The sequence below is a fragment of the Thalassophryne amazonica genome, chromosome 11 (genome assembly GCF_902500255.1).
Source record: "Thalassophryne amazonica chromosome 11, fThaAma1.1, whole genome shotgun sequence".
NCBI lineage: Eukaryota > Metazoa > Chordata > Actinopteri > Batrachoidiformes > Batrachoididae > Thalassophryne > Thalassophryne amazonica.
Genome location: NC_047113.1, coordinates 68,393,561 through 68,409,864, shown reverse-complemented (window position 1 = coordinate 68,409,864; position 16,304 = coordinate 68,393,561). Strand labels below are relative to the sequence as shown.

Here is a 16,304-nt window from a genome sequence, read left to right as displayed (position 1 = left end):
GCCAGTGTTCAGACACTGCTCATGCTGCTAAATCGACTAATCAATGCTGCATTCCTCCCAACAGAACTCTGACTCTGTGGGTTCAAAGCAGCATTTAATATAAATGTTTCCCCTACTGTCTTGCTCAAATATAAAGCTAAATCTGAATTCTGATATATAGCTTAAGTTTTCTGTGCACAATAATTTTAAGATGACAACTTAGATGGCTAAATGATGGAGAGATAATGGTTTAATTTAAAGGGCTGCACAATATGGCTAGAAAAATTTGGACCCTTTGGTGACATAAGCTACAAGAGCCAGAGGCAAAGTGACAAGCTGCAATTCATCTTCAATCAGAGTGGACATTTTATAGCAACAAGAAACAAGTGGTCGCTACGCCGCCAGCAAGGCCAGCACAAAATAGATGTGTATTTTATGCTAATGAGTAGGAATGAGCGAGTACACCACTATCTGTATCTGTATCTGTTCAACCATCTAAATTATCTGTATCTGTCAGAACATGAATATTCTTAAGTGTATGAATGAATAACAGAACAGCCTCAGAATTGACATTCATTGTAGAAGAAATTATAAACTACTAAGTATGCATGAACAAGAGTTGTCATACTCAACACAACTTTCTTTTATTTAATTTTATGATCAAACTGTGATTTTTTTTTGCAATTATTTATTTATTTGTACTACCTAACTTTCTTGACATTTTTTTTCCACACAAAGTTAAACAATATTGATTAAGGTGTGTGTGTGTGTGTGTGTGTGTGTGTGTGTGTGTGTGTGTGTGTGTGTGTGTGTGTGTGTGTGTGTGTGTGTGTGTGAGAATGTGTGTGCATGTGTGTCTGTGTGTGTGTGACTAAGTGACTGTGTGAGAGGGAGAGAGAGAGGTTGTTCGACTGACCATTTTTTTATGTACTGCAGTGAGAAAGTGTCAGATACTACATGCAGCCATATACAAAAACATTTTAATATAGGCTACTTTGTGTGTTCAGCTATATGTTGTCATGTCCCGGCCGTTTCCAGGCTTCAGCCCCTATGGCCCTTCTTCATTTAGTTCTGTTCCTTTGGCATCAGCCTCGTTTTGTTAGTTACCTTTTTCTTCATGTGGGGTTTTTTTTTCCATGTTCTGATTTTTGCTTTGTCACTTTCTTCCTTTGTTACTTTTCACCTCAGTTATGTTTTAGTCTTGTTTTGTTATTGCCTCTTTTATCACGTTTATTCAATGTTCTCATATTGCTTTGTCACTTTCTTTCTTTGTTACTTTACAGCTATGTTTTAGTTCCATTCTAGTTTCTTCTGTCTGTTCTAAGTAGGTTTATTGTATTATTTCCCATGATTCTACTTATCACATTCTTGTATGCTTTTCAGTTTTGATCAAGTTAGGGTGGTGTTCATGGTTTTCTTTGTATTATCTTTTATTGTCATGTTTGTATCTGATCACCTTTCTCTTGCTCCTGCTTGTCAGTCTCTCATTGTTTCCACAGTCTTTTCCGGATCACTGCACTCTCAGTTCCACACCTGCACTTTGTCCTCTCAGTCAGCCACGCCCCTTCATCTGTCATTCTCTTGCCCATTTGTCACCGCCCTTCTGCATCACTGGCCTCTTAGCTGTCACCTGACCACGCCCCCCTTTCCAGGCCTTTCCTCCTCCATGTGCACCTCATTTCCTGATTAACACCTGTCCCTATTTAACCTGTGTCTGTTCACTTGTTCCCCGCTCATTCGTTGATACACTCACGTACCAGCCTCTTGTTTCGTTCTTGTTTTGCCAAGCCTTGTTTTTGGACTCTGTTTTGTGTTCTGGATCCTGTTTTTTTTTGCCTCTGCTCTGACATACCTGTTGGCTCATGTTTTGACCTTGCTTGTTCTTTGGACCACGTCTTCAGCTTAATCCTTGTCAAGTACTTTTGCTCCGTGGACTGCCTTGCTGTTATCGATCCCAAGCCTGAATAAACCACCCTTTAAGTATATTTCCTTTTGTCGAGCCTGCATTTGTGTCCTGCCCTCGTCCAGTCCTGACAGAACGAACGAGCCAGACATGGACGCAGCGGGCTCGAATCCGGTCGCCAGGAATCAAGACGCTGATACAATCAAGAGGATTTTTTGATGACCTTCAATTTTTTTTTATTTGTTTTCGTGACTGTTTCTCTCCAAAAGAGAAATTTGATTATCTTGAGCAGGCATGGGAAATCGTGGAAGCCAATGAATGGCTTTATGAACGCTTCCCTGATCTGCAGGACCTGGACACGATTTTTTCTGGCACTAAACTTCCTGACTGGATAAAACATCCAGAGGCCCACCCGTGTTCACAGCCCCTGCCTGTCGATGACGAAGCTGAATGGAGCGATTGTGATGACGATGACGAAGACAATTCATCGGAGTCAGAGCAGTTTGTAGTACAGGACTCGGTAAACGTATTGTTCAAGATACAGGACTTGTTTTATAAATACCATGACAATCTGAGTCCACAGAACCGACGTCGCGTTCTGTCGGACCTTGATCAGCTGTTACAAGCCGAGCCTGACGTGGTTCGCTCCTTTCCTGACCTTGAGAACATAAAGGCTCAGTTTAAGCAGGGCCTTCTTCCGCCATGTATCGAAGATCCGATAGAGTTCATGTTTGAATCAGACATCACCGCAGCCTGTTCGACCGCACCACGGCACATAACGATATCAGACGCAGCCTGGTGTGCATCAGGAAAAGAACCGGCTGCACCTGCAAAACCGAAGACACCGGGACCACGGCCACGCTCAACACCCATGCAAGCCCCTTCACGAGCACCACCTCAGTCCGCACCACGAAGGACTCACGTGGCTTCCACACGCTCGCTTCGGACCGAAGCGGAGCCGGCCTCCTCATGCCCGACTTCCCAACGTCTCCGGGCCACGACAACGGCTGTTCTCAGCCTTCCTCCTGTTCCAGCTCCTCGACAGCCCTGCGCGCCTGTGCCACCGAAGACCGTGCGCTTCGCACCTGCAGCTGCTCCAGTCTCCACGCCAGCGGCACCAGCGACGCTTCCAGCCGGCCCGGTCTCCATGCGCACTGCACCAGCGACTGGAGCGATCTCCGCACCTGCGGCACCTCCCGCCGAACCAGTCTCTGTGCGCATCACTCCAGCGGTTGCTCCAGACTCCACGCCAGCTGCACCAGTGGCTGCTCCAGTCTCCACGCCAGCGACACCTGCGACGCTTCCAGCCGGCCCGGTCTCCATGCGCAATGCGCCAGCGACTGGAGCAATCTCCGCACCTGCGGCACCAGCGACTGCTCCAGACTCCACGCCCACGGCTGCATTGGACTTTGCGCGCACCGCGCCAGCACCTGTTCCAGCGCACGCCGCACCACAACCAGTCTCAAGGCCAGACGGTGCGTCGTTCGCACGCATGCCGTCGGAACCTTCCCCTCCTGCGCCTCCTCATCCTGCTCCAGCTTCACTGTCGGCACAGAAGATGACGATCGAGGACGCAAACCTGGAGATGGTTAGTGACATTTTGCTTGAACTGTATTTGTTGCGGGTCTATTTTGTACTCACATTGTTTACCTCTGTGCTTTGTTGGTTCAAAGCCCCACGCCTACTCCTGGGGTGGACCATGTCTGACCTTGACTCACAGTTTCAGAGCGTCATGACCTGGCTGTTGGGTAAAATTATTTTGTTCTTAGGGGTCTCCCCAGGGGGCGGTTGTGGGTTCATGGAAACATTTTCCATCTCACGCCTGTTAAAATTCTCTCTCACGTCTCCAAGTACTTCTGGCCATGCCAATTATCCACAGACTTTGATTAACCTTCTTGTGCAATACATTCGGCACCCTGAGCAAATACAGGGTTTTCTGGTTGGTACTTGTGTTGGTCTGGTTTTGTTTGTTTTCTGTCTGCACTTTTGCTCGTTTATGGGGATTTTTTGCTTTTTTGGGGTTTTGTTCATGAACTTTTATTTACTGTATGAGGGCTCTTTTCTGTCTTGTTTTTGTCATTGTTGTAAGGTAGTGTGTAAGCACCTAAATGTCTTGTGTTACAGTACCTGGAATGTGAACGCCCTCTGTTTTGCGTGTGGCTTAGCTCTACTCCCTTTTGCCCAGTGGCTTCTATGCACGGTGGGACTCCTCCTGAGGAGGTTGTTTTCTGTACACCACTGCTTTGGAGCTATTCGTCCTAAACCTGGCCCCGATTGTTCTTTGGGAACCACTCTAGGGGCCGGTTTGTCCCAAGGCCGAGTTCCTGATGTCTCCACGCCCGTTTCTCCACGGGTCCACTCCCCTGACCTCATGGTAACTCACGACCCGGGTGTGTGTCACGTGCCCAGGCTCTTTGTTGAGCCGTATTGTCGCCCGCCTGGGGGCCTCTTTCCTGCCTTGGCTATGCCCAGTTTTGGGTCCCTCGACCGCCTGCCCGGGTATTGTTATTCCACGTTTCCTCTGCCTGTTTTGCTGGGGTCTGTTGTCAGACATCCCTGGGGTTTTGTTTTTTTTCGGCCCTCTTGTGGCTCTCCTCTCTCATTCTGTCCTCCGTCCTGTTCCCCCTGCCGCCCTCCCGGTGTCGGGTTCCTGGGCAGGTGCCCGGGGGCACCCGCTTGGGGGTGGGGGTACTGTCATGTCCCGGCCGTTTCCAGGCTTCAGCCCATATGGCCCTTCTTCATTTAGTTCTGTTCCTTTGGCATCAGCCTCGTTTTGTTAATTGCCTTTTTCTTCATGTGGGTTTTTTTTTTCCATGTTCTGATTTTTGCTTTGTCACTTTCTTCCTTTGTTACTTTTCACCTCAGTTATGTTTTAGTCTTGTTTTGTTATTGCCTCATCACGTTTATTCAATGTTCTCATATTGCTTTGTCACTTTCTTTCTTTGTTACTTTACAGCTATGTTTTAGTTCCATTCTAGTTTCTTCTGTCTGTTCTAAGTAGGTTTATTGTATTATTTCCCATGATTCTACTTATCACGTTCTTGTATGCTTTTCAGTTTTGATCAAGTTAGGGTGGTGTTCATGGTTTTCTTTGTACTATCTTTTATTGTCATGTTTGTATCTGATCACCTTTCTCTTGCTCCTGCTTGTCAGTCTCTCATTGTTTCCACAGTCTTTTCCGGATCACTGCACTCTCAGTTCCGCACCTGCACTTTGTCCTCTCAGTCAGCCACGCCCCTTGATCTGTCATTCTCTTGCCCATTTGTCACCGCCCTTCTGCATCATTGGCCTCTTAGCTGTCACCTGACCACGCCCCCCCTTTCCAGGCCTTTCCTCCTCCATGTGCACCTCATTTCCTGATTAACACCTGTCCCTATTTAACCTGCGTCTGTTCACTTCTTCCCCGCTCGTTCGTTGATACACTCACGTACCAGCCTCTTGTTTCGTTCTTGTTTTGCCAAGCCTTGTTTTTGGACTCTGTTTTGTGTTCTGGATCCTGTTTTTTTTTGCCTCTGCTCTGACATACCTGTTTGCTCATGTTTTGACCTTGCTTGTTCTTTGGACCACGTCTTCAGCTTAATCCTTGTCAAGTACTTTTGCTCCGTGGACTGCCTTGCTGTTATCGATCCCAAGCCTGAATAAACCACCCTTTAAGTATATTTCCTTTTGTCGAGCCTGCATTTGTGTCCTGCCCTCGTCCAGTCCTGACATATGTGAATGTGTGTAAGTGGTCTGTAAGACTTTTTCTTGTTTTAATGAACTGTGTGAACTTGGTGATTCATGCAAACATCCAGTGATAGAAAACAGGGAAATAATATATCAGCCTTGTTCACTGTGTTCTTTTCAAAAGCACCGCATTCAGTAGGAGCAAAGTTTTCCAACTGACTTTATATCACCAACAAAACAAAGAGCAAACAAACGGTTAAAAAAAAAATAAATAAATAAATAACCCGACTGGAGTGGAGGCAGTGACCGACGCAATATTTCTACGTAAGGACAGTAGGCAGAGACACGCACCTCACAATTGAATGCTGTATGTTCATGGCCTTTCAAACATGGAACGTGTTCTCAAGCTGGGATGTCCAGGAGCAGAGATCTTTACACCTGTGAGCAGCCACGCCCCCTGCCCATTCAGCACCCAGACCAACGTGTCACTCTCTGTGTTATGTGGTCATTTATTTTCATTATTTGTTATTGTGTATGTAAGTATTGTCGTAATTATTTATATAACTGTCCTGGTGGTGGATTCTGTGTCATCCAGCTGTCAGTATGGTATGATCAGCTGACATGCACCTCCCCGTGCTGTGTGCGATCAGACCTCGCTGTCCGACTGCCATGTGAACAGATCTGTACATACATATAAGCATTTCATGCAAGTGTGCTCCCCCTGCTCCCCCCAACATTCTGACGCCATTCTGTGTGATTCTGGCTATGTGTGACAGGGGTATAAAGAATGAGACTTTCTGAAGAAGCAGCTGGCATCAGGTAAATCTTTTTCACTACATTAAAATTTACTGTATGTGTTGTCCTTGTGTGTATTTATCTATTTGCTCTAAGATCACAATTATACAGCAAAGTGAGTCTATTCTAGTGTTTTAATCAATTATCTTATCTTTCAGATTTGTTTTTACAGTTCTTAAAAAGGACACCCACTCTAAAAAGTATTCCAGAAATGCAATAAGTCTTTCCTCTGACACAGCATTAGAATGCTCATCTGAGTCATCTGAGTATTGCTCATCATCACTGTCATCAGATGATGACAAGAAGAAGAGGAAGTCCAAAAACAGGATGAAGTGGGAAAAGGGGAAAAAGGGGAAAAAGTCACAGAAAAATGAGGAGGACTGTCAGAGGAGTAAAACTGTTACTAACATTTTTCCTATTTTATTTGCATGTGTTAATTATGTTATGTGTCTTTATTTTGACCTTCATAATTGGTGTTTAAAGTGCACTGAAATAAATGCAGTCAGATCTTTGGACCAAAAAATGACATATTTACACATAAGATCCTTCTGAATGTAGTAAAGTAAATCTGCAAGCCCAGATCTGTCATTCAACAGAGAAATCTTCATTTAAAAATGACAAATTTACAGCTAAAATTTAGCCCTCCGCAAAACTGTCAGCACATCCGGGATGCTGCCGAGACATCAGGGAAAAGACCCTATCCCAGCATGCATTGCACGCGCCAACTGTAATTTGTGGATTTAAGTCAGTTTGCATCTGCACCTTTTTCTTGTCTTATATGGAAGGATCTACTTTTTTTAAAACTTCATATTGTCTTGTGGTGAGTACACATTTATTTTATTTGTGCTTGAAAATTATTTTGGGGGACTTTTTCATACGCCTGTTTGATTGAGTGGTGTCGCATTGAAAATCTACTGTCTTTCGCCTCCGGTGTTACCGTTGCGGGGTACGGAGGCGTGACCCACAAAGAATCCAAGTCATTAAAAAGATATAAACCTCTCTCGGTGGCCACAGAGCTCTGCGGCTCTGATTACTGAGACGTGCAGCACTGCGGAAAGTCTGTCCTTGCAGCAACAGATGTCACCGGCCGCTCCACATCAAAACAGCGAGCATAGTCTCTGGACTTTTGCCAAGTTGGCTGCACCTCCATTCAGTAGACAGGGAGGTGGTGCCGGCTGCACAGCAGTCACGGGAGCGATGTGAGTGGCCTGCTTCGGTTTTTACCGAGCACGCAGACTCAGTAAGTGCAGCGGAGGCAGAGAGCGAGGCGTCGGGGAAGAATGTCGCCCGCTGTCGATGTCCCCGCTGATCTGAGCTTGCAGAGCTGTATCTCACATTCATTGCAGCTTACTTTTGGATGCTGAAACCAGGACGTGTATAACAGTAACATTACTAACAGATAAAATCAATTTCAATGCGGGATCGGACTGAAGGCGGGAGCACTCCATCTTTTGCCGGATGTCACTGCAATGACCCGGATGTACAAACAGTTTTCGCCGAGGGCCAAATTTTAGCTGCTAATTTGTCATTTTTAAATGAAGATTTCTCCGCTGAATTACAAATTTGGGCTTGCAGATTTACTTTACTGCATTCATAAGGGTCTTATAAATACATATCAGCTATTTCTTTCTGACATCTGACCACATTTATTTCAATGCAGGTCTACTAAAATACTTTCTATTCCAGCCCAAAGTCCAAATCAGGTGGTTGGCCCGGTACCGATATCTGCTCAAACTCATCAGGAGAGATGTGACAATGGCTGGAGTGCTTATGTGCTACTGAGTGGACTGGAACACCATCGTGATGACAGCCCCCATCAAAGAGCTGTCAATCACTGCACATAGCAAATATAGGGAAGTCTTAAAAAATACAACAGTCAGGTTAAGCTCTCTGCTTGCAGCGCAGTGTGCATTTGCAATAACAGAGGCTCCAGAGGTAGGACAGCTGATTAAAGACTAGAAGTCTAATGGAACGCTACTGCCTTTAAAGATAAAGTAATGATGATTATACTGTTGACTGTTCACTGGTTTCAGAAAGTATTTCAGAGTTGTATTTACGATAGAAACATTTGCACTAAGATACCGTTGCCTTTGAAAAGTATTTCAGAGTTATGTTTACAAGTATTTGTGCTGATAAAATATTTTTGTTTAATAATATTTTGAGTTTTTATGTAGCCTACACAAGATTTGCAACTGTGCGGCTAAGTTTTAATGTCACATTTTTGGCACTTTATTCTTTTATAACATATGTAAGTGTGAACATATGTACATTGATTTTATTTCTGTACAGTTCTGCAAATACTTACTTCTGTATCAACATCTCATGGCTTTACTTGTAGTGATTTTGGTCTGATTTCTGCACTGAAAAGGAATTTGTGACATTTTAGGGTTTTGTCTACCTTAACAAATACTTTATGAAACATAACACTAGAATGCCTGGAACTTTCTGCCGCTGCTGCAAGGCCCTCCTCCCCTCTCAAATTAGTGTTGTGGTGATCACCCTATTGACTGGTTCCTTTGAGCTGCAAATTAGATCAGTACCTGCTCCCTTGCCTCACTCAGAATGTGTTGAAAGAGGGAGACATGTAGGAAAACAGGTCTTGAGGACCAGGGTTGGGCATCCCTTGCCTAAATTGAAGGATAGACCAACCAAAGGACTTCAGTGAAAAAACAACGTTTATTTCACACGTAAAAAATATTCAAGAGAAATCACATTGATAAACAATTTGTGAACACAGTCAACAAATTGTGAGTTCCTGTGTACAGTGTTCTGTTTTTTTGTTTGTTTTAGTTTTTTATCAATTTTTACACACAAATGGAGATCCTTTCCTACATTTCCGACATGTGTACTTGTGGCAAATGGCACATTTCTCTGTACTGCGATTTCTGTTGCAACTCTGACGCCCTTGGCAAGTTGTTGTTTTCCCTTCAGAAACTCTTCTCATTTCACATAGTGCCTCCTCTCTGTCTCTCTTTCCAGTGCGTGTTCCTGCATGTGTCTATTTCTCAGTTCAATTGCAAGCTTATGCTGGAACTTTCACCTCGACTCCTTTGATCCTATACATGCCTTGTACAGTACATGTGCATTAGCAGCAGCAATGTCCAGGATGTTGTAGAAGACAGCTATAGGCCATCTCCGTGTTCCTGTGAACATTGTGTAAGCACGCAATTTTTGATCCAGCACATCAACACCACATTTCAAATGGTTGTAGTCTATGATTACATTTGGTTTTCGCCGCAAATCTTCTTCAAGCTCCACTTTCTTATGCAGCGTGCTGAGAAGACACACATTTTTCTTCTTTTTAGCTGCTTAAACTGTTAGCAGGGCACTGTCAGAAGTGAACACCCATGTTGAAAACTCCTCACATTCTCTGGTGTTTTACCTGCTCTGGAACTTCATGTTGAATTTTGTTTATTGTGCCAAGCAGAGTTGTGTTGCATTGTAGAAGCCTGTTTGTCAGAGACAACGATGTGAAAAAATTGTCCACAGTGACAGTTCTGCCTCTGTCCAAAAAGGGTTCCATAAGCCTTGTCACAACATTGTCTGCAAGTTGCTCTCCTATGGCACGGCTGGGGTCTTTTCCTAAGTAAGCAATGGCATTGCACATGTACTTAGTGTCCAAGTCTTCTGCAATCCAAAACTTTATTCCAAACCTGTCCGGTTTGTTGCAGAAAAGGACATCAGACCTTTGTTGGAAATAACTGTTCATCAACTGTTATGTGTTGCCCTTGGTTGTACGACAACAGACAGTTCTGAACAAAGTGCCCCCAAATGTCTGAAATGGCAGCAAATTTGTCCGTCTGCATGCGTTCCAAACGGGTGTCCTTGATATCGAAGAGTAAATAGCGCATCAACTCTTCATATCAGTCTCGGGACATTGTGGACATGATTTCCGGAATGCCGAAGAATTCTGACCAGCAGTCACGCATGGCACCGGTTCTGCCAATCACTCCTCTGAAGAATAAAACAGCGATGAATGCCATCAGCTCGTAGACACTTGTGCTCCAGTCAGGGTTTGTTTTGCGGGCTTTGTGTACTGTGCAGTCTATGATGGTCCTCAGCATGCTGATGTCAAATAGACAAAGGAAGCTTTGCAAGCGACGAGTCACTTTGCGTCTTTCAATCTCCATCAGCCCTGCATTGCTGACTGATGTCTGGGTTGTCTGCCTTGGCTGAACGGTGCTGAAGTCCTTAATTTGTCACTGAACCCAAACACTTCCATCTCTCGCTATTTCATAAGGTCCTGCCTAAAGATAACATGAGACAAGATGAAACATCTATTGCCCAAAAGGGAAGAATTCTTTTGCATTTAGGAGCATATATAAATAAAACCATAAACAGAAAGACGTGAACACAGACAATGCTACAATATAAAAGCAAAATGCAAATACCTTGGAGTTTTCACTTGCATCCTTGCTTTTCTGGGACTTCTGTTCAGTGCGCTTGCACGTCTGGGATGAAGAAGACTTTTCTCCAGTGCGCCTGCATTTTTGGTACCGTGGTTTGTCTTCAGCATGCTGTTTACCTTTTCTGAATTGGGAAGACTTTCCTTTCACAGATGAAGGCTTCTCTTCATCGTCCTCCTCTGTAATAATTATTAGTCTTTTAGTCCACTTATGTGCAAGTCTCGTGTGAAGAGGCTGTTTCGGCTCTGAATCCGTAGGTGCTGGCATGTCCTCATCAGAGAAGGAATCAGAGGGGATGAACTCTGATTCACCAACGAAGGAATCTTCATCACTACTCCATGAGTCCACATCTGGGAGTGCTTGCAAAAGAGCTAAGGCTTCTAGAGGAGTGTATTTCTTGCTTGACCGTCGTGCTGCCATTGTGATATTTGTCTTCTTGACTTGAAGATATGTCTGCTTTTATAATCAAAATGTCACACATACACCCACATACATCAGATAACACTAACCCCACACACCCTGTTTGTCTATGCAGATTGGGGACTGCATGCTGCATTAGCATATGTTTGGGCTAGTGAATGGCTCATTAATGAACCACCGTGCCACAATGATGGGCTCATGGAGTAGAAGGGGAGCTCTTGGAGTAGAAGGGAGCCTGAGCCTGTGCAAAGTGATAAATAGCCTTCACTTTAGTAGTGTTCACAAAAAGTACTTGTAATTGCCTGAATTAGTAATGCATTGCAGAACTGAGTTGTCATTAACATATCAGGATGTCTAAACTGACTGTCATGACACAGTTATGACAGTGTAATGAAGATATTCTTTGACCTCAAGTAAAGTGGTAGCATTTTGATCTGTCATTAACATATCATGAAGCATCAACTGACTGTCATGACACCATTATGACAATGTAATGAAGATATTCTTTGACCTCAAGTAAAGTGGTAGCATTCTGATTTGTCATTAACATATCATGACAGATAAACTGACTGTCATGACACCATTATGACAATGTAATGAAGATATTCTTTGACATCAAGTAAAGTGGTAGCATTTAGATTTTTCATTAACATATCATGACATATAAACTGACTGTCATGGCCCCATTATGACAATGTAATGAAGATATTCTTTGACCTTGAGTCAAGTGGTAGCATTTTGATTTGTCATATCATGAAGTATCAACTGACTGTCATGAGTCATGACAAAGTTATGGCAGTGTAATGAAGATATTCAAATTGGTCTGTAACCTTGTGCATGTAATTATAATAATCATTATGTCAGCTTGCCATGAACACAAAGTCTAACTCATGGCATAATAGTGCATACATAGTGCACTTACAAACAGTTTGTTCATTGTTTATTAAGTATGAAAAACAATGAGTAAACACATAATGCATGGCACCCACTTTAAAATAAATAAAACATACTGTAGCTACAGCCTAATAATTAAAAAATAAGTATAAAAATAGGCCAGTTTGTAGTTTTATTATGACTGAAATTAATTTCAGAGAGATACCATGTCTTTTCTCCTTAGCCACATACAGCAATCAACTGTCACACCTACACAGCTAAACACAACTACATCAGCTCAGGGACGAAAACAATTGTGCAGCAGGTTGTCTGCACGAGAGCTCCTGACTAGAGTGTGACGCAAGTCAGGAGTATGTATAAAAGGAGGATCACCACCACCTCTGCTACCTCATGCTCCTGTATGAGCACCGTCAATGTCACTTTGTGCCTTTCCTCAGCTTCTATCTTCTACCTGTAGAGGTCGAAGACCCTCAGACACTGCAGTGGTATGGCATCCCTTTGACACAAGCCTCGAGGCTGCGCCACTGTCCAAGGTGCTGAAAGAGTGGGAAAGGCCACTTTGGGTCTGTGCTGCATTATAGCACAGTCCTCCAGTACTAAACACCATGTAAGGCACGTCTGATCACATCCTCTTTCTTTTTTAAGGGCCCATTCACACACAACATGATTGAAGCCGACTCGCGCACAAAGGAGGAATTGCATGCCATTCATGAAAAATCGGAGCCACCTCGAATGCCTCGTACACCTGTCGCCACAACCATTCGCTCACACAAGCGGTCGAAAAACAGCGAATGCCCTGCATGTGCTCATTTGATCCCCCTCTCGGCAGGTGCTGACCAAATTCCAGGTGTCACGAACATCTAACAGTGCTTGCTGCACACTTAGAAAAGGCAGGACTATTCTCGCACCTGGTACAATAGTAGACAGCATTCGAGCTGTTTGTGAATAGTGTCTAAGTGCCACACAAAAGTGGCGTAACACAGCAAAACACATGGGTGCGACAGTGCTGACCCCCCCCCCCCACCACCACCACACACACACACACACACACACACACACACACAAAACAATGGCTTGTGGAGTGTGTTCCCTCCCACCACCACTACCAACACACACACCATGAATCCAACACTGTCAGCTGTGGCTGAAGATCACGGAGTCCAGTGGTGGACCAGCTGACCGCTGTGTATTGCACCTCAGCTGGAGAACATGGAGTGTTCAGCTGCTTTTGTTGCTGTGTGTGTGCAGGCACTCCCACCCTCATGAGGACCAGCCAGCATCTGAGCGCTGGCACGGTGTGAAGCCGGCCGGCCGGCTGATGCCACTTCCACCATGTAAACTGTAGTTTACATGACAGACAGAAAGAGTGAAAATTAAATTAAACCCATATGGGTAAAGGCGTGAACTCATTCTTGTGTGATTGCTTCTTTGCTGTGGACATACAGTGCCTGTCAGCTGACGACAGACTGACTGACAGCTGGGTGTGACCGTGAACACAAGAGAATGAGTCTTTTTTTTTCTGTGACCTGCCAAGGTCTGCTGACAGAGGTGGACGTGTCCCCCTTTGACTTGGGAGTACAGGTGGTCACAGCTCAGGACCACCTGTACTAGCTTGTAGGATATGAAGTCTCATAACTACAGCGTGAAGTGTGGATGTTGGCATGATGTCCTCACATGGAAATAAATTAAAACATATCGTTTCAGCTGACCGTTGCATCAGTGCACCGCAAAGCTGCTGAATATGGTGCCATGCATGAAATCACCCCACAGGATGCCCCCGTGAGGCACGTGTCACTACAGGATTTCCCCACATTGTAATAAGTAAAACACATATCACATTTGCAGCAGATCACTGCTGATGTGTTCACAATGTGAGAGCCGGCTCTTCAGGACACGGGAGCTGGCCAGCTCTTCATGAGATGAATGCATCAGGTAATTCACGTAAAACATGAAAGAACAGTAATCCATGCCATTTCATTCGCTCTGGGTGTACATCTCGGTGGAGGCTAAAACCGCACTTTCTAACAGGAATTAAGTACTATAAATTGTGGTGTTTTTTTTTCCTCCGCTGCTGTGTGCGCAACTGTCCTCATGCTCACAGTGTGTTTGTGTGCGCGAACATGAGCGTGCATGAAACCGTCGCTGTGGTTTTGTGCATGCCTGTCTGAATGTACGTTCCTCCCGATAGCAGGTGGAATGTTTCATGGTTCCCCATTTCATTTTTGGTTTGCGGATTGTCTTCCGGTTTCTGCGTCTTTCATGCAACACTTTTGTTTTTACTCCCATTTTTCATAAGATGATGACCTATTTCTCTCAAATATTGTTCATAAATTTGTCTAAATCTGTGTTATTGAGCACTTCTCCTTGCCGAGCTAATCCTTCCCACCTCACAGGTGTGGCACATCAATATGCCGATTAGACAGCATGGTTATTGCCCAGGTGTGCCTTAGGTTGGCCACAATAAAAGGCCACTCTGAAATGTTCTGTTTTATCACACAGCACAATACTACAGATGTTGCAAGTTTTGAGGGAGCGTGCAGTTGGCATGATGACTGCAGGAATGTCCACCAGAGCTGTTGCCCGTGAATTGAATATTCATTTCTCTACCATAAGCCATCTCCAAAGAGAATCTGGCAGTGCCTCCAAACAGCCTCACAACCGCAGACCACAGACCACAGTGGCCAGAGAATCCTTACTCGCCCTCCCTCAAAAGGAAAAAAGCATCGGTCCAAAACCAAAGTTCTGTCTTACTCTCAGCATTTCTCTCTTTTATGAAGGTAGTTCAACTGATTGGTTGCCTGAAAAGGTGCTGCAGTTAGATCACAATCACAGTGTCTTTCTGAATTCTGGGATTTTCAACTTAAGAGACACCGTCACTCAAGTAATATGGACACAGAACCTTGTCAAAGCTACAGAGTGACTCTGCAGGGGGGCTAAAAAGCCACATGTGACTCTAGAGCTGCGGCGTGCCAGCCTCTGGTTTAAAGTGATCATTAATGACAATGATTTTACCATAAATTCATGTTGGGATTTGCTGTGCTGCTCAATGGTCAAGGTGGCCAACAACTTTTTTATGCATTCAGATGTCAAAGTATCATTTATGAAAAATATTTTTTGTGAAACTTCACTACAGTACAGGACTGAACTACTTCCTCATTTTTAAAAATACATTTTTTTTTTAACTTGTAAATTCAGTCTTTTCTACTGTTGTAACTGCCATTGTGTCTTTCACAATGAAACAAGAAATTTGACATTTTATCATTACTTAGTCATCGTTTCTATAAGTTCTGTGAAAATTTACACACATTAACTGCAACATCAAACACCATGAACGGTCTATTTTATGCACTATATATTAATTATGTACTGTAAGGAGTGGTGGCCAAGTGTTTAGTGCGCTTGGTTTCAGTACAGAAGGTTCCCGTTTCAAACCCTATCCCTGCCACATTTCTCCATGCAATGTGGAATTGCGTCAGGAAGGACATCCGGCATAAAAATCTGCCTTGGATTTGCTGTGGTGACCCTAAGTGAAAACAAGGGAGCAGCCAAAGGGGCTTACTATATTAATTATGTCCTGTAAATTACATGACAACTGCAGCTGAACGCTTCATATTATTAATGACCGCATGTAACAAAAAGCTTTGTATGTAATTATATAAATGAGTTTGTTAAACCTATTCAACAGTGCATAATCAATCTCCTGCTCTAATTTGTAATCAATCAATAATGACACTCAGTAGCTTTCTTTGTCTTTTTGTCTGTGAGAAGCATTCTATCCTTGTTCAGGTGAGTTTAATGGTGTGTTTATACCTTTTAGGGAACACTGAGACCTTGGAGGTGACTTTTTGACATGAGATCTATTCACCAATGCCCAGTTGTGACTTTCATGATATGCATCCCAGAAGGTCATGGTTTGAAACTAGTCCACATCTTGGATGACCAGGATAAAGTGAGATTTTCCATTATTGGGCCGTTGTGTTGTTTTAAAATGTGCCACGATTTTCAAGATATAAAAAAAAAAAATCTTTTTTCTGTGACAAATGCTGACAGTTTCGTAATGCCTTGCAATTCCCTGGAGCCCAAAACATTGTACGTGCCGTAACATCAATGGGAGGTCTTCTGGAAGACCTGTGCTACACTTACACCACGGGCATCCTATGATTGTTTTTGCACATGATCATGTTCATGTCACATGGTGCAAGTCTGGCATGCTATGGTATCAAACTGTGCACTACAACACA

General features: G+C 43.9%; 2 protein-coding genes across 7 annotated transcripts in view; one reads left to right on the top strand and one right to left on the bottom strand.

Moving 5' to 3' along the window:
* The window catches only part of fstl5 (follistatin-like 5), a 661,980-nt gene that overhangs the window by 28,344 nt on the left and 617,332 nt on the right, over positions 1-16,304 (bottom strand). The window lies entirely within an intron of this gene.
* LOC117520749 lies at positions 1,895-6,916 on the top strand. The gene is made up of 3 exons (XM_034182074.1): positions 1,895-3,470; positions 6,325-6,367; positions 6,502-6,916. Exons 1-2 carry the CDS (start codon positions 2,852-2,854, stop codon positions 6,330-6,332), a joined length of 627 nt encoding a protein of 208 aa, XP_034037965.1. The 5' UTR covers positions 1,895-2,851; the 3' UTR covers positions 6,333-6,367; positions 6,502-6,916.